General features: G+C 41.2%; 2 protein-coding genes across 2 annotated transcripts; one reads left to right on the top strand and one right to left on the bottom strand.

Annotated features, from left to right (window-relative positions):
• Positions 1-4,968: 4,968 nt before the first annotated feature.
• Positions 4,969-11,818, bottom strand: FBXL12 (F-box and leucine rich repeat protein 12). Its single transcript, XM_042447621.1, has 4 exons — positions 11,787-11,818; positions 11,192-11,410; positions 8,041-8,113; positions 4,969-6,519 (listed from the first exon to the last, which is right to left on the bottom strand). The coding sequence occupies exons 1-4, from the start codon at positions 11,816-11,818 to the stop codon at positions 5,707-5,709; spliced, it is 1,137 nt and encodes a 378-aa protein (XP_042303555.1). The 3' UTR covers positions 4,969-5,706.
• UBL5 (ubiquitin like 5) lies at positions 11,328-17,550 on the top strand. Its single transcript, XM_042453809.1, has 5 exons — positions 11,328-11,466; positions 12,118-12,254; positions 13,465-13,548; positions 15,007-15,044; positions 17,361-17,550. Exons 2-5 carry the CDS (start codon positions 12,199-12,201, stop codon positions 17,402-17,404), a joined length of 222 nt encoding a protein of 73 aa, XP_042309743.1. The 5' UTR covers positions 11,328-11,466; positions 12,118-12,198; the 3' UTR covers positions 17,405-17,550.
• The last annotated feature ends 1,800 nt before the right edge of the window (positions 17,551-19,350 follow it).

The following is a 19,350-nucleotide window of genomic DNA, read 5'->3' as shown; positions in this document are numbered from 1 at the left end:
TTTGCCTTCCCAGTAATTTCAGGCAAATGCAAATTGCTGCATCCTCTGCTAGCTTGTCTGATCTTCCTCTTTAATAACGTTTGCCATTTTGAAAACCTCTCATGTTGCAGTCCACATGTGTCCCAGCTTTCATCTGTGAAATGTTGGAGATCAAATCTCTGGAAAACATTTCCCAGAAAATTAAAATAGATGTTAAATAAACAGGGCAGGGGCAGGAGGAGGTTATTGTGGCTGGCTTTAATATAGACTAGTAGAGGAAAAGGCAAGAGGTGGAGCCTTCAAAGTCAGGAGGAGAAGCCAAAAATTTCCCTCCACCAGTCTTCTGACAGTTGGCAGTCATCAAAAGGATTCAGAATCAATAGCTGTTGTTGGTTTAGGCTATATGTAAACATTACAAATGTCTGATCTGGAGGACAGTTAAGGTGGCATTTTCTGGATGATGCAGCAATCACATTCTGCAAAACGCTTTTTTTTGTCTTATGGTACAAATATCAAGAATGTTCACATTATTTAACACATTTTTCTAGTCCAACAGGGTGAGGAACATCTGACAAATTCCAAGCAAAATGGGGTTTCTTTCTCCTCCCCTGCTATGCTGTTTTCAGATATGTTGGTTCTCCTTTAAAACAACAGTAGCTTGCAGTCTTTTTCAGTTTCAGAAACGTTTCAACTTGTTTCTGATATTTAACTGTAGAGAAGGAACAAGACACTTAAGCATTTAACAAGTAATTTCGTATTTGTTACAACATTGTCTAGAAAAGGACAGGACAGGAGAACGAACAGACAAGGCAGGTCAGACAGACAGGTCTGGTCGCACAGATTACGATTTATCATGTGTCTGCAGATAGTATAGGACAGGACAGGATAGGATAGATGTCAAAGATTGGCATGGATCTAGGACTGCTGATAGTATAGTATCGGACAGGATGGTATAGGACAGGACAGACAGGATACATAGGTATAGACAGATAGATAGATGTCAAAATCTGTTTGCATGGATCTAGATTTTGCACATGTCTGTGGATAATATATAACAGATAACAGGACAGGACAGAGCAGGACAGGATAGATAGATGTCAAAGATCTTACAGATCTAGGACTGGAAGATAGTATGTATAGGACAGGATAAGATAGAACAGACAGGACAGGATAGTATGTCAAAGATCCATCGCACGGATCTAAGATTTATGCATTGTCTCAATAGTACAGTATAGAACATGATAGGATAGACAAGACAGGACAGGACGGGACAGGATGGGACAGATAGGACAGAGACATCAATAGGACAGGATAGGATGATAGGACAGAGGATAGATGTCAAAGATCCGGTTGCACGGATCTAGGATTGTCAGATAGCATGGTATAGGACAGATAGGATAGATCAGAATAGGTATAGGACGATAGGATAGATCAGATGTATAGGACAGGATAGGATAGGAACGGACAGGATAGAAAGGATAGGACAGGACAGGACGGGACAAGATAGGATAGATGTCAAGAGCCGGTCACTGGATCTCCGACTAGTGGATAGGATAGGACAGGACAGGATAGAAGAGGATAGGACAGGACAGGACGGACAAGATAGGATAGATGTCAAAGAGTCGGGTCACATGGATCGCCGACTAGTGGATAGGATAGGACAGGACAGGATAGAGTCAATATCGGGTTTGCATGATTTAGAATTTATGCATGGGCTGGTGGATAGGACAGGACGGAAGGATAGGACAGTGTAGGATAGGATAGGAAAGAATAGATGTCAAAGATCCAGTTGCATGGATCTAAGACTGGTGGATAGTATAGTATAGGACAGGGTAGTATAAGATGGGATAGGACAGGACAGATGTCAAAGATCCAGTTGCATGAATCTAGGATTTATACAGTACACATATCTGGTGGATAATATAGTATAGGACAGGATAGGACAGGACAGGAAAGGACAGGATAGGACAGATGCTAAGGTAAACCTATCATGCATTTTATTATTATTATTTGATGTTTTTAATCTGTTTTTCCTTTCTATATGGTAATTTTATCTATTCCTCTTTTAATTGTTATTATCTTAGAATGTACGCCTTGGGCAGGCTTTTATTTACTCCTAATTTTACCGACTTTGTACAGCGCTGTGTATAATTACAGCACTATAGAAATAAAGTTTAATAATAATAATAATAATAATATTTTTTTTGGCAAGGAGAGTTCAGAATATCCATGAGTGAGAGAGTGTGACCTACCCAATGTGAGACTGTGGGTTTAGATGGCTGAGCTGGGATTAGAACTCTAGCCTTCCACTTCACCATAGAAATTCACTGGGTGACCTTGGGCAAGTCATATGCTCTCAGCTTCAACTCAACCCTATAATCCTAGGTATTCCTTCATTGTAGAAGGCAGTTGGACAAGATGACCCCTGGGAATCCCTTCAAATGCTAGGTGTTATCCATGGCAGAATCCCTGCCATTGCACCCTACCCCTCCTCTTCTTCTCTTTTGTGATAATTCCTGCTTGGCAGAAGAGCATTGCCATTTGCCACCCCACCCCACCTCTTTTGTGAGGGTTACACTGTTTCAGCTTCAGGGGCAGCCTATGGCAAAACCTTCTTTATGCCCAGAAAACTCTTCATTGGTCACATCTTCCTGTGCCATCCTGATGTTGAACTACATGTCCTCTAGGATCCCATGTATTTCTATGTATTCCTTCATAGGAGAAGGGAGTTGGACTGGATGGTCCTTGAGGGTCCCCCCAAGTCTACCATTTCTTGTTGGGGCTTCAATCAAAGTTTATTTGTTGAGATTGGGTTTTTTTCTTTCTTTTTGTGTGTGTGCCTTCAGGTTTTTTCAAGCAGAGGAATGTTCTTTAAACCTCTGCCAAACTTCCTTTTGACATGGTAATTGAGTTTGAAATGCAAATAAAATTAGCACCAGCACACATAATTAACGTAAATGTTTGACTTGTCTTTTATTTTCATTCAGGAAATCTGTGAAAAATACTTCTCTAGCTGCTGAAAGAGAGAGACAAAATAACCTTTTGAAAGTGGGATTTGTGAAATGAGTATTTTTTTTTAAAAAAAATTCTTATCAAATTCTCAATGGGCGAGAAGAAAAAAATTGGTTTGTCAAACCACTACTTGTGAATACCTGTGGACATTACAATAAACCTTTTTTTTATTAACCAAAGCTTGTTTCATCTGAATCTGACAGGAGTTTAACTTTACCACTAGTGTGTTCAGAAGTAGCCAACTTTATAATTTTTGCTTATGTAGTGGCCTGGCCCCGAAATTAGGGCTTTGGACAGTGGAGTGTCCACACTCTCCATGCTCTCCTGGCGCCATTTTGGGACATGTACATCCAAATGGTGCACGTGCTGATGACGTTTCTTGTGCACCACAGTCCAAATGGCGTGGCACACAAGAGACATCACCGCGTCGGTCCAGGGTGCTAATGGTGGCTTGGCAGCGGTGCGGAAAGGATCTGAATTTCATGGCTCCTTTTTAGAGAGGATCGTTGCTGTGCCCGTGCAGTTGCTGTGGCAACGATCTGGAGGAGAAAGAGGTGGCTTCTGGCCGCCCCTTTCTTCTCATCTGTACAGCCCCTATGTTTCAGCAACCCATGATTTATGATTGTAGGGCAGAAGAGAGTGAATAAGCCATAATGTAATCCAGATGATACAGACATTGTGGGATGGAAATCTAAAAGATCTGGGTGAGAGGATTTAACAGTGTGGATGGTTGAAACTCCCCATGAAGGACCATGTTTGTACCTTTGGGGATTCTCCTAGTGAAAGGACAGGTAGCATGGATAGCTTTTACCAACTTATCATGATTCATCAGCTATTTAGAGAATTCAGAGGACACATTGGCTACCAATGCCATAATCACCACTAAATCTCTCTCTGGCTTTGCTTCGTGAACGAAGATTCAGGAAAGACTCATCCTGTGCTTTGTACAAGCGCGTTGGTGACTAAAAAGGCCAATCCAGGACAAACAGGTCTGGTTGCAGAAAGCACAGCAGAAAGTCTCTTTGGGTGATGTTTCCGGGTTGTGGTTCTTTCTGTGTTGTCGTTTCTCTTCGAGACTCATTCGCCGTGAGCTTTCGAAAAAGGCTGCAGCATCGTGGATAGTGCGTCTCCATGCTTCCCGATGCGAGGCCAGGGCGGACCATTGTTGGTGATCAATTTGGCCAAGCCTGAGATGTTGTTTCAGGGAGTCCTTGTATCTCTTCTTTGGGGCACCCCTCTTACGTGGCGAGTTCACCATAGAATACTATTTTTGGGAGGCGATGGTCCTTCATCCTAGAAACGTGTCCTGCCCAGCGCATCTCTTCTCTGGACGCCTGTCTTGAGTCGGTAATGGGCTGGATGAGGGAAAACAAACCTAAGCTGGAAAAAAAACAATAATGCTAGGAAAAGTGGAGGGAAGTAGAAAGAGAGGAAGGCTGCATGCTAGATGGATGGACTCTGTTAAGGAGCTATGGATATGAGTTTGCAGGACCTGAGCAGAGCAATGGAGGACAGGGAATCTTAGAGATGTCTTAATCACAGGGTTGCCATGTTTCGAGATCGACTCGAGGGCAATTAACAACAACAACAACAACAACATTCTATTTGCAACAGAAAAGTAATTTCCCTTGAGATTCAGGCCGCCCTATCCAGTGCAAAGCTGTCCCTTTCTAAGCAGAAAACACTGAATTTCTCAATAAGTCTCTGTACTGTTACATCTGGAAAAACATTTTGGTCCTGTGTAGGTAAAACTTACCAATTGTACTCCAAAGGAAAATGTTACCTTTGTTGGAAGTAGAACTTGAGTTAAGTCTCAGTCCATTAGCTCTCTACAAGCCAACAAGAATGAACTAGATCTGTCAAACCCTTGCACTCTGCCATCGTACCCGAATTCTTAAACATCAAAAGAAGCTCGACACTCTGTCTCTCTGTTTCAGTTTTTGAGCCTGAAGGATATTCAGTGAAGCCTGCAAACACTGAGAGATACCAATTTACTTTTATTCAAAAATTAAAATAAAATACATTTCATTACATTATCCAAAAACACAGCCATTTCATTAACTATGGTTTAAAAGCTAATCAATGAGGCACATTAATTATCAGAAAATAATCTTAAAATACAGCTTTCAGGTAATTTATTAATGGCAAAAATCTACATGTGCTGTTTTGAAGAGCTGACACACCAGGCAGAGAACCCGGTGTTCTAAAAACAGACTGGTATAATAAGGTTTGTCAAGTCTAAAAAAGGTACCTCCATTTTAGATGTGCAGTCATATACTATTCATTAATAAAAAGGCCACATGTTCCTGAAGTCATGAAAAAAAGTAGGAGGTGAAAAGAATGGGTTGCATTGGGACAGAGTTGCTTTGAATCATGAACCCAGGATCCAGAGATGAGTTTGCATGGAAATTTGGAGAGTGTAAAGGTAGGTATGTATTTAGTGCAGCCTTCAAGTATTTGTTACTGCAGCTATTATTTGTTCCTGATTTCATTCCCCAATCTTCACAATAAAATCAGGGGAACCTGTAATATCAACATTGGGAATGCGGTCTGAGAAACAGCATCATCCATTGAGGTGTGCCAGCCCAGAATCTACTTTCAAAGGTACTTGCTTTGTTCTGCCTCCAAAGAACAGGATATGGCTAAGCAGATGCTTCCCAGTACTGCCATCTTCTGACCTTCTCAACAATAGGCATGGGTTGAACATGGTAACGGCTATGATCCAACACTGGAATTGGCACTGGAAGTGGTGCTGGCCACCACACAACTAGGTAAGCTTGCTTGGATTTTGTGAATCATCCCATTGTCAAACCCTGTCCTGCTTAAATCAAGATGCTTGAGCTGGGGCAGCACCTGCCCAAGAGCCAAAATGGCCTCCGGGGAAAGCCTGCCGCAGGATTCCAGACAGAGGCTCTCCAAGACTGGCAAGCTGGCCAAGCAAGGAAGACCTACATCTGTCAGAGAAGAACTGCCCCCAAGGTCTAAGCAGCTCAGGCACTTCATATGGCGCCCAATGAAGTGCATGGCTGAATCGCCAATGCAACACTGGCGCAAGACGAGGTGCGTGAGGTCTCCCAGATGGGGTGCTGCTGTCTGGATCCCCATATCTGTAACCCGGTAGGTCTCAGACAGGACAAGAGTCTTGAGAGTGCCCTGTCTTGCAATATTGACGAGGTGCTGGTTGGAGAAAGCAGGGACATTACGGATAATCAGATGCTGGATCTTTGGGAAAGGCGAACATCCTTGACTGAGTATTGGCACATGGAACCACACTGAAGGGATCTCACAGCAGTTCAGCTCCAGAGTCATGAGAGAGGAGGGGAGACAGTAATAGGAGAGGGAGCGGAGGTCTGTCTCGGTCAGGCATAGGCTGTGGAGATGAGGGCACTGCTTGTCCAAGGCCTGCATCAGTGCTGGGGTAAACACTTCTTGCTTCCGAATGGAGTGAAGAGATCCCCGTGCCTTCAAGGTCTGCACAGTGCCCCGGAGATGGTTCCGCAGCAGATACCATAAGACTTTGGAGGACAGCTGGGAGAAAAGGAATCAACAGAAGACATGTAGATTAAATGTCACATGAGTAAGGTGGATTTAAGAGGAGGGGAAGGCTTTAACTGTTGAAAACGATCACTCGGGCTGCATCCAAACTGCAGAAATAATCCAGTTTGACACTACTAACTGCCATGTCTCAGTGCTATGGAATCCTGGGATTTGTAATTTCTTGTGGCAATAGAGCTCACTCACAGAGGTGGTTAAATGTCTCCCAAAACTAGTTCCCAGAATTCCATAGCATTGACCCATGGCAATTAAAGTGGTGTCAAACTGGATTATTTCTGAACTATGGATGCAGCCTGCAGTCATGGATCTGGGTTAAAGACCCTTTCCATTCAGCAGGACATACATTCTAAGTTAACATGTACACAGGATAAGGATGCACAGTATTCAGATTTCAAGTTACTTATAAAAGTCAAAACCTAATTTTCAAAAAGAAAAAGAGGAAGAGGAAGAAGTAGTTGTTTTCCAGAATTTTTCCTCTTTCTTGACTGGAAATTTGGGAATGGGAATGGATTGGGTGGCCCTAAAGAGACACATAGGATGTGGGGATGGAGGAGTTATAGCCTGGTAAAGAAGGTATATGTAAACTAAATCTGTTTATGTTTGGCTCCTCTTAAAAGCATGGGCATTGTAGTTTAGTGATTGGGTTGATTAGTTAGATAATTCTTCAGATAAATACATTTGTAGCTTAGATGCTTTCTCATGGCAGTATCAAGAAATATGGATGTGGGCTTTGTATAATACATATATACTGTGAATTCAAGATGGCTTTGGCATGCTTTGTGACCTACAACACAGAGCAACTACAGAACAAGGAGCGAATTGCCAGTACTGTACAAACATGAAGGCAAAGAGTGACATGGCTGCAACCAGCTTTGCAGTTAGCAATATAATTTCTGCAATCTTTTAGCCCCATATTTAAGTCCTGCTGCAGGGGAAGATATTGGATTCAAAATCTTGAAACTCTTAAGTTTTCATAAGAAAAGGATAACATCATCAGAAAAACCCAACTCCTCCACAGTTTTAGACCTTCCTGAATGTTTATACGTAATGGTGTGTGGAAGCTGACAGAGTAACTGCACAATAGGGCAAAGCTATGTATATTTCTTCAGAATTAATTCCTACTATGGGGCATATTTTCTAACAGGCAAGTTTAGGATGAGACTACAGTGGTTGGGGACAGTGCCTCAGTACCCTGCCTATTTCCTTCATTCCTCCAAATAACCGACTCAGAATAATTTACAATTACAGCGTTGGTAAAATTGGTCCATTTATATTATTTCTCTTAATTCTCATAACTTATATGGGTTACCCAAAAGTCTTTTTACCTATCCATCTGATCACTTTGTTTCAGTGCACCAGATCTTAGTTTTAAAATGTCATTTTTTGTTTTGCTTTTAGCTGAATTTCACCTACAGTGTCTTGATCCCTACCTAGACTGTCTTTTCTCACAGAGATCAAGAAAATTATCCAAAGATGGAGTTTGACCATTCTTGCCTTGTAAGAAGTTAGGTCCAGATGTCTCCACAGCCACTTGTCGCTCACCAAGCGACGCCACCTCCTGCAGACCCTGGAGAAGAAACATACCAGCCATCATCAGTTAGCATTTCTCACCTAAAGGCAGGGATACAGTGCTTCAATGGAGAGGATCTGAAGAAGCAGATATTCCCCCTGGTCCCTTCCTTCTTTTTATGCAACAACAATGTAGCTGGCAGTGTAGGTTACACCAAATGAATGCCCTCCACAGAACTGTATTTTAAAGGAACAACAACCCAGTTCTGTTTTGCAGCTAGAAACTCTAGGCAAAAAAAGATTTGAAAATATGGTTCTCACAAGTCTTCACAATACCTTTGGGAAACAGCACACTTTTATTCTTGCTTTTTTAGGAGGGAAGGGAGGGGAAAAAAAGAATTCTGTGGTATGAAAGGGGCCACTGTTAATCTTTTGGGACTTTAGGGACATTATGGCAACAGGATCACAAAGGACTCCTCCACCTCAGACATTCCTGGAGGTGCAGCTTGTATTCCTTCCCACTTAGGCAAGCCAAATAGAAATAACAGTGTCTCTATTGATTTTTATTGGATGAAAGGAACTGCACTCCCAAATATGACTGTGGGGAGTTCACCACACTGCAAAAGACCTTTCAGGCAACAGGACTGAGTAGGGTCCTGAACTAGCCAACTGCAGGTGTATAGGTTTTGTTAGAGAGCAGCTCTTCTGCACGGCTTGGGCAAATGTATTGCTCTGAAAACATATCCAGGGCTAGTTGTGTTGGCCATGTAACAAAGTGTACAACAGCATCCAAAATCCACACAGCAGTGATCCCTTTAGAGGGCCAGTCCCAAAACACACAAAGTACATGTTGCAACATGTATGTTGTGCATTTTGGTTGTCTCAATAAAGGTATCACTGTTTTGTGGATTTGGGATGTTATTGTATTGCTGTGAAGGGACATACATCAGCCCTTTGACAATCTGCCTTGATTGCCTATCAAGGTCTGACCCTTTTAAACCGTCAGTCTCAAAGCAGGAGGGAAAGCACCACAAATAGCACCTGAGGAAAGCAAGAAAATCTCCTTTCCCCAAAGTAAGGGCTCTGGCTGGCATCCTTTTGAAAAAGGAGTTACACAAGCTGTTGCTGCTAATCAAGACTAAGTTGGCAACGGTCAGCTGGAGGACTTTTACTTCAGCCGCCCCCATACTGAGGAATGACCTGCTGGAAGAATCAACAGCTGAATACACTGAATTTAAAAGATAATAATAATAATAATTTATTTTCATCCTGCCTCTCCCTACAGATTGAGGTGGGTTACAAGGAAATAAAGGATATGTAGTACAGCAAATCAAGATTATACAATGATGAACTTTAGAGGTGGATTGTTTTAATGTCTACACATCTTATATGTCCTTTTTTCAAATTGGTGTGTTAAAAGATATTTGTCTGTTAATTGTTGTTGTTCCATGGAGAGAGGTAAGAAATACATTTCTTTCACCAGCAAGCAAAAACATTTTTATTTAGCCAGTCTTTTTAATATGCAATTATGACAGGGTGTGTGTGTGTGTGCGTTTTAGTTATGTTTTATATGGTGTGTGTGTTTTATTTTTAGCTTTTGTATGTTTTTGTGTTAATTTTATACTGTTTTAACTAGGTGATTTAAATTGTTTTTAAACTCTTATTGTATTTTTTTTTAAAATGCTTCAATTTTGTGAGCCACCTTGGAATCTTTTCTGTGTGGAAGGCAGCATAAAAATGAAATTAATAATGATAATAATAATAAATAATAAATTACTAATAATAATAATAATAATAATAATAATAGGATTTATTTATATGCCGCCCGATCCCTGGGAATCCGGGTGGCTTACAACAGAGGGGATAATAGACGGTTCCCTGGCCTCAGGCTTACAATCTAAAAAGACACGACACAAAAGGAGAAGGGAATGGTGGGGGGGGGATAATAATAATAATGATTCATAAATAATAAATTAATAATAATAATGATAATAAATCATAATTAATAATTTACTACTAATAATGATGATAACAATAAATAATAATTAATAAATTAATAATGATGGTGATGGTAATAATAAATCATAAAGAATAAATCAATAATGAAGATAATAATAAATAATAAAGTTATTATAATAAATCATAAATAATAAATTAATAATGATGCTGATGCTGATGTTAATAATAAATCCTATCAGCAGCATCCCAGGAAGAGATAAAGGTGGTCAAAGCGAGTAACAACAGGAGCCAAGGGTTGAGAGTCTGGGGCCAGGCTGGAGAAGGGATGATTGCCAACGAGCCTCGAAGAGATTCCGGGCATGTTTTACCAAAATCCCCGGAATGCCCCAATATTACCCGGAATATTCAGTCAAAATTCCCGGAAATTCCCCGGAATGTTAAAATGGCGGGTCTTTTGCAAATAAGCGTCAAGATAATTGAATAAAACTAACTGAAACTTATTTCAACTCTCATCAAAATGACCATTAAAACCAACCAAAGAATCTTTCAGTCCTTCTAATAATACTTTTAAGATGTTTATTTTGACATGAAGGGGGTCCAGGAAGCTTTGTGCCAAACGGAAACGTGTTCGGCTGCAACCGCACTGCAGAAATAATAAATCCAGTTTGAGACCGCTTTAACTGCCCTGGCTCAGTGCTAGGGAATCCTGGGAATTGTAGTTTTGTGAGAAAGAGCTCTGGCGCCACAATAAACTACAATTCCTATGCATCTGAGGAAGTACGCTTAAGTCTAGGGAAGCTCATGCTCCTTTCTTGCAGTGAGTCTCCAAGTGGCTCCTACTTCGGATGGGACTACGACTCCCATCAGCCTCTTGGAAGATGCGACGGGGCGGGGCCCCAAAGGGGCGGGACTGAACGGGAAGGTATAATTCCCCATAAACGGAATCTGGACTTCAATTCCCAGAGTCCCTCGCTATAGGGCCACGCTGGCTGGCGCTTCTGGGAAGCGAAGTCCAAAGCGGCTGGCCAATGGAAGGTCGAGAAGCGGCGACCAATAGGAGTGCAGCAACCCCCTGTGGGCGGCCGTTGGAAAACCCTCGGGATTGAAGGGCGCGGGGGGACTAACGGACGCCCAACGAACGAACCAAAGCGCGGCGTGGGCGGAGTCAGGCACTCACCTGGCCCCGCCCACTCGGTCACGTGGGGGCAGGCAGGCCAGAATCTGGAGCAGGAGAGAGTCTGGGAGCGCGGAGAGGCTCGGCGCCGCCATCACCGACAATCGCTCTTCCGCCTGTTCTAGGAATGGCGTCTCGATTGGCCCGGCTTCCGCTTCCGGTGTCCGGCGCGCACGTTTCCGTTTCCGGTTTTTGTCTGTTCTGTGGGAGGCTGCCGCAGTGCTGTGTGAGGAAGAGGCGGTTGTGCGGGACTTCAAGAGCTCTCCCTCCGCAGGAAGGTGAGGCGGGTGTTTGTGCTTCCTTCACGGGAAAGTGGCGGAGGAAGGAGTCCTTTCTGGGGGCTGGAGGAACGGCTTCAGGCTTCTGGCGACCCTAAGGCCCAGCTATGATGGGGCTCTCCTGGCAAGACTTGTCCATTGCCTCCCCTTGAGGCTGGAGGGGCGTGGGTTTCTATGGCCACCGAAGCTGTGCCCTGCCCTGGCTATTCATGCCCCTTTTGCCACACTGTTGGGCAGGGACCACATTCTCCTGTGCTGCTAGATAACGGTTGAACCACAATGGTTTCCAAAGGAGAGATCCTGTGTGTTTGTTGTGGCACCTTAAAGGCTGACAGATGTATCCTATGTCCATGAAAGCCCATGATGGGAAACATTTGCTTTCTCTTGCTAGCCATTCTCAACTGGAAGAAAGCCTCCTGCTTATTGATGTAATCGCAGTCTCACTGTTACATTTCAGGTCCCCGTTTTGGGCAGGAAAATCATTTAGAAAAAACAGGTTAAGATAAGTGGCAAATAAACTGTTTTGGAAATGTTCTGAGACAGGGAAATAGTCTGTGCAGTTCAGGTGAGTAGGAGAAGTCTGAAATAAGAAACATGATCTATATGAAGTGCCCTATTAACCAGCTTTCCCCTGTGTCTTTCTCCCAACAGTACATTGAAGGCAGGAGACTAGAGGTCTCCTTGCTCAGGAGGAGTTTCTCTCGCGCTCATCGCTCTCAACGCCAGATCGGGATGATTGAAGTGGTTTGCAATGATCGGCTGGGCAAGAAAGTGAGGGTCAAGTGCAAGTATCCAAGGCACAAAGATCTATACTGTCTGTGCGCCCAGGGGAGGCTGAATGGCATTTCCTAGCCTTACATTTATGTCTGTGTTTCTATTTGTGAGGACTCCTGACATATAACAAGGGAAATACTTAACAACTGAAGGGTCTACCATGAGTGCTGTTCACTCGGAATAGGAACATGTTTTGACAGAGATGTTGCCAGTTTAGACATAGGAAGTGGCAAAGAAATTGACTTGATGGTCACTTCCTTTTGAAATAATAGCTTTGCCTCTTCCGGGAAAAACCCTAAAAGTAACAAAATTACCTCCTCAACCCCCAAAATGTCCTTTTAAAAATGTTTTTGAATGGGGATGACAGTCTGTCCCCAAGCTCCCAAGGAAGGGGGCATTACCTACCCTTGATGCACATGTTTCACGCCACAGATCTTGTTAGACTATAGTTCGCAGCATTCATCAACATTGGCTATGTTGCCTAGGGCTGCTGTGACTTGCAGTCCAACATCTGAAAGACTTCTTCATTACCCCTTCTGCTTTACTCCCAAGGGTAGGATGACCCTTAATATGATGTGGTCTCCATTGTGACTAGAATCCTTGTTGTCAGCCAAGTTAGTTCACAAAGCAGAGGTTCAAGCATAATGAGGCTACAGATTCCCCACACCTTTAAAAAAAGGAATAAGCCAAAGGTTTTATGGAGGAGAGTTGTACAGAATGAAGGCAATGTAAGATAGGTGGAGGTGGCATTAGGTGTTAAAGAGGAAATTTCCAATCTGAGGGCAGCAAGTTTTAAAGGAGCAAGAAATGTGCAGCTGATGTGAAGTAACACAGGCATTACCTTTCTTTGATTTGGTAACTGTTTTTTGTTGAAAGATGAGGGAAAAGGCTACTTTATTTAGAAGTTGTTTTGTTCAAGGTGTTTGGATTAATAGGTTTAAATGTTACTCCCGCTGAGTAAGGTAGGTTAGAACAGATGCTTACATTTTTTCTCTCTCTCCAAGTGTTAGGGATATCAGATAGAATGATTTCAAGGAGGAATATGTTGGAAGTAGGGAGTGCACAGAGAAAGAAATGAGGGATGGGGATAGATATATGCACAACCTCAATTGCATCCTATTCACAGGAAATCAGTAGCCTAGAAAACAACACAATCTCTTTAGTGGTTGTGACAGAGAGGTCTCCATTTGAAACACTTTTTGCTTAACTGGCACCACTGCCCAGCTCTGATGACACCATTCGGGACCTGAAAAAACTCATTGCTGCCCAGACTGGTACCCGGTGGGACAAGATTGTGCTAAAGAAATGGTGAGTAGAAATGAGGAAAGGATTGCAAAAAGCAAAGGTTCTTTTGCTCTGGCAGAATTGTGCATGACATTTTTTGGTCCTAAGGGCCCACAGTTCAACACAGTATTTCTGTTGAATGTAAGAGACCCGTGTGTGTGTGTGTATATATATATATATATATATATATATATATATATATATATATAGCATTTGTAGTTCCTGGGTTGCCACACATTACTGCAAACAAGAATACATTCTATTGTTTAATACTGATGTTTTTAAATTGACATTTTTCCTTCCCATATTTATTTATTTATTTATTTTTGTTATTGGTTTATTGATTCCCAGCCAAAATTATTCTCACACAATTAAAAAAAAACACCAAAAAGCAATGTAAATGAAATACTTTAAAAGTATTCTCATTTAACACATAATATTGGCAGAGTATTGTAAATCCAGAATTTCAGAGAAAATCAATCAGAAAAGGGAGAAAAAGGATTTTGCTTCCCTCTAAAAGGAAGGATAGTATGCCACCAGCTATGGGAGCTGCTATCACTACAAAGGCTCTGTTCCTCATTGGTGGCATTTTGAACTGCCTCATTCAGAGTGAGGCAGGCCAGATTCCAATTCAGTAAGGATCCTGGGACAGTGTTCTAGTAATCAGCAGTGCAAAGATGGTGACACCAAGGACAGAGTAGGAAGCAACAAATCGAAGGGGCAGAAGCAAAGATATAATTCTTCCCAAACTGAACGTTTTTCCTCCAGGCCTTTAAAAAACAAAGCAAAGTTCAGTTCTATGCATATTCTGTCGGGAGTAAGCCTAATGCAACAGCTTTTCTGCCTGGGAAGTATACATCACTTCCATACAGGGTACTTAAAGTTTAAATACCTTCTTATGTCCAGTTTCTGACTGGAAGTAAATGGGAAGAATGAGAAACTCACATAGAACTTGGGCTTTCCATCTCTGAAACAGTTGTGGGAACACAGAGGAGAGGATGATGAGTTGTTATTGATATTATTATTACTACTACTAGTGTTATTTTATTCATTGATACTCTGTCTTAGCCCTTCTGCGTTAGTCCCAACAATGAGATTCAAGACAGATAACAGCATAGACCATAATATCTCAAGGTGGTGGGGCACAAAGAAAGAGACACTCCTGGGATATTCTGACCCATTCCATTTAAGATTTCAAAAATTAGATTCCCCACCTTACATTACATCCCAGGTACCTAATGTCTTATTGTAACTTAATACAGTCATAGAAACCTACTCCTCTTGCAAATAGGCCATCATGTTATCTGCAAGTTGCATGTTTCTGAGGTCTTTTCATGAAAAAGTCCATATAATGTCCATTGCTCACAGAATTTATTATTATTTTTGTAACTACCATGTTAGTGGTGGATGTTTTATGTCACAATTGTCATTGTTAATTTGCTTTGTGTTGCAAATTAAAATTAACTTTTTTTAATGTTACAGGTACACAATTTTCAAGGACCATGTGTCACTGGCAGACTGTATCCTTAAATAATCCTGGTGGTTGTCAGTAAAATTGGAGCTTAACTGTTTGGATCAGGATACAAGAGAGAAGGGGGGATCACTCATTATAATCAAGGGCTCTTGCAAAAAAGACTAGTGCCCTCAGCTAATAGATCAGAGTTGTCTTATAAAAATTTCTTATTTCTTTTGGGTGTTAAAGAAGGTATTCTACTTCCTAGGGATTGAAATCCTCAGTTGTATAAAATCCTAATTTATTTTACATATTAAAATATTTATATCCCCCCTGTATCTGGAGATCTCAGCAAGATTTTGCTTTATCTTATGCAAAAATTAGAATCTCCACTTTTATAGTTTGCATCTCTTTTCTACCAGGCAAACGGAAGCTGAAAAGAAAGTTGAATTTTATGTCTTATCGCCCCTGAGAGCATGTATGTGTGTCTGTATCTGTGTGTGTGTGTGTATATGTATGTGTGTGTGTGCATGTGTGTGTTTAAACGTGCACACCCACAAGCAAACAAGGTAACAAATTTTGGGCTTTCAGATTTTGAATAATGAAACTTTGATTTTTGGAGATGCATGGTTTTTTTTCTGACTTTCCCTAAAAACCTTGCATCTCCCAAAAAAAAAAAAAATAAATAAATAAATCAAAGTTATATTATTCAAAGTCTGAAAGCCCAAAATGTGTTTGTTTGCTTGTGTGTGATCCATGAAACTTATCAACCCCTGAGCTTTGAATTTGAGAATTTTCAGTGAACAAGCTTTAGTCAACCTGTATTAATTAAATTCTTTATTCTAGCAACATTGCAGCTTTACATAATGATTCCTTTTACATGCTGGTAGAGACTAACACAGCTGTGTCTTTGAATTAATTATAGAATTTTGGTTCGTAAAATGTTGAAGTCTTTGTTTAACAGCTTTAGCACATGCCAGGATGTTAAAACTGATTTGAAGTTCACTTCCTATCTTGCTGTCAACAGTTTGGATGAAACAGGACACTATAGTTCAAGTGTGGATCAAGTACAGCCTCTTAAAGTCTATTTAACAGTTTGCAGACCTCCCAGTTGCCCACCTCATCCCATTAGTAGGCAAATCAGTAAAAAAAACTTAGGTAGTATTCCCCACCCCCTGAAGCTTCAATTTTGTGGAGGCACAGTTTTCTGGTGTTCAGAGTTGGAGTGCTACCCAACACTACTAAAACATTGTTGTTGTTGTTATTTAAAAAGAAAAAGTGGAGGTGGGAATCCAGCCTTGATTTTATCTGCCCGCTACCCCATTTTCAGGTTTAGCGTGGCATGTGAAAAGTCTTGGAGAATAAAACGTTCTCTTCTAGTGTTACCCAGCCATGTTATAGGTAATGTTAAGTCATGTTTGCTGGCCTTACAAAGGAAGAGGGGGAAAGGTTCTGGATATAGGCCAAGTGCTTGCTGATACCTTTGTTTGATTGTCCTGATTTGCCCACTATCCTTTATTGATCTTTAGGAAAAGTTCTGCATTCAGTTTAAAGGCTCAGATAGTAATATGTGAAATGATTGTGAATACTTCTTATTGGGCCCAAACAGACAGGCCAAAATAAAGCTGCTTCGTGTCACTTTGGAGGTATGCTATTTAAATGATACATGCATCTTAAGAGGCCAGAAGCTGTGCCAAAGCTGTGCACCAGTCCTTAAGACTGTAGTGTGATTTTGGCATGGCTTTTGGCCTCTTAGGATGCATGCATCATTTAAACAGCATACCTCCAAAGTGACCTGAAGCAGCTTTATTGGCCTGTCTGTTTGGGCCTATTATTCATTATTTAAAGTTGGCCAGGCAACTGATGGCTTTCCAGATGTGTTGAATTGCAGTTCCAGCAGTCCCAGCCAGCATTACCAGACATGAAGACTGATGGGATTGCAGTTCAACATCTGGTGAGTTGTTGCCTGATAAGGAGTTAATCTGCATGTACAGTCGGCCCTTCTTATACACTGATTTTTTATACACGGATTCAAGCATCCACAGTTTGAAAACGTTCAAAAAAAGTATAAACTGCAAATATCAAACCTTGATTTTCCATTTTTTATAAGGGACACCATTTTGCTATGTCATTATATTTAATGGGGCTTGAGCATCCATGGATTTTGTTATCCATGGGGGATCTTGGAACCAAACCCCAGCGTATAACAAGGGTCCACTGAATGTGTTTTTTCCGTAGTTCAGACATGTAGTATTGTATCAGCATCTGTGATATTTTCAAAGGAATTGTCATTTTGGCAGTATGGTAGACTTTTCCATATTAAGCTCACTTACTGAACTTGAACATTATGATGTGGAGATTCACCTTAACTCCTTATTTTCAGATGAAATCCATGATGGCATGAATCTAGAACTATATTATCAGTAGTTCGGTTGTGGCAGATATCACCTTTGCCATGGTCTGTTTTGTTCTTCATTTGTAATTTCACTGAAACTGTCAATGGCTTGTTTTGTGGCATGAGCTTTGGCTAGCAGTATTTTTACTCTTTATGGCAATAAATCAGAAGACCTGTATCAGACTGTGTTTTTCTTGTTTTTTTAAATATAAATATTTATAATAAATGTGACATGACAACATGTGTCTGATGTGTCTTTCAGGCAAAGAAATGCTAAACATATTATCTCTGGAAATGATAGTGAGAATATAATAGTGCAGCTTTGGGAGTTGGAGTACAAAATCAGGATAAAGACTTCTCACTGCTGCCTAATTGCTAATGACTGCTGATGAACTACAAGTTTGTTTTAGCTCATGTAGAAGACAGGTAAATCCTGTAGTTATCAGGAATGACAACAGAAAGTACACATCACACAATACATGATCTAACTGTAATTCAATGATGGAACACAAAATTCCTGTGCAAAATATCTCAGGGTCAAGTCAAAACAATTTCAGTTGGCAAAGTTGGGAATGATCCTTCTGAGCCATTGCCAGCCGGAGCATACACTAATTCAGGCAGCCTGTAAAACAGCTTCATCTTTTCATAGCTTTTGTAGCTACAGTTCTAGAAAAGAGTAGATTATTGACAGCTAAATGGTACATGGATTAATATGTCTCTGGATAGGGTGGGAAGAAGAGCAAGGGATTGTTTACAACAGGAATAGAAATAATGTGGCCTTCTAGACACTTTTGGACTGCAACTGCCAGCATTATTCAGACTATGCTGGCTGTTGGGAAGTATAGTCCAATACCATCTAGAGCACCACATCATCCACATCCCTGGGGTAGAATTAGGAAAGTTGGGGCATTGTGAGGTGATTAACCATCTTCTCTTCCTCATTTTGCTAAGTGATCTGATCTCTAGAGATGGACGAACTGCTGCTGGGAATACCTGGCTGGAAACAGCACCATGACTTTTGCTGGGACTTTTGAACTGATCCACTAAGACAGTTTCTTCCCTAGTTTCTTTATAGGCAGGTAGGAAGCTCTTATCTATTTAGATTTGGGATGGGGGACGTTGCGCTCTCACTGATGCCCCCATCATTGGTTACTATTGGTTATACTGTCTAGAGCTGATGCAAGGTCAGAATTGTGTGTGTGCTGCCAGATTAGGCAAAAGCAGCCATGGCAAGATTGGGAAGGTTATGAATGCTCCAAAAAAAGTACAACTAAGATGAGGAGGAAGTGTGGGGATCCGCTCTAAGCTACTTATTTCCAAATGCTTGGTTTGGTATGTGTGCGTATGTAGATATATTTACTGAAGCAATTAACAAGATTGAAAACTGCAAGCAAAATGTTTCGGCTTCTGCCTTTTTTCATTTGCAAAGATGAAACTATGCAGCTCAGTTTCATCTTTAGCAAATGAAGGCAGAAGCTGAAACATTTTACTTAAGCTATATTCTTTAATCCTGTTTATTAACTGCTTCAGTAAATATGTATTTTTAGTGATTAAGTGCATTCTTCTGGCATCCAAGACTGCATCCTTCTACGTGCAGTTGGTTTACTTTGTAGCCACCTATGCATGTGTATTTGTATCTGTCTGTATATATAGATGGAGAGCCAGCATGGATAGTGGTTTGAGTTTTGGTCTGTGACTCCAGAAATCAGAATAATGTTCCCTGCTTGGTCATGGAAACCCACTGGTGAAATTGGGTGAGTTTCACACACTCAGTCCAGAAAACCCTGTAATAGGGTCACCATAAGCTGGAATGATTTGTAGGCACACAACAATATACGTAGGGGATTTAAAAACAGCACTTCTGACAAGTTTGTTCTGGGATGTAGAGGGATGCAGTTAGTTACTAAAGGTGTGTGTATACAAACAGCTCAATGAATAAATTGCAAAACTTTTTGGCTCCTGCTTTCTTCAGTTAATA

This window comes from Sceloporus undulatus, chromosome 2, assembly GCF_019175285.1.
Source record: "Sceloporus undulatus isolate JIND9_A2432 ecotype Alabama chromosome 2, SceUnd_v1.1, whole genome shotgun sequence".
NCBI lineage: Eukaryota > Metazoa > Chordata > Lepidosauria > Squamata > Phrynosomatidae > Sceloporus > Sceloporus undulatus.
This window is presented reverse-complemented; position numbering and strand designations above follow the sequence as displayed.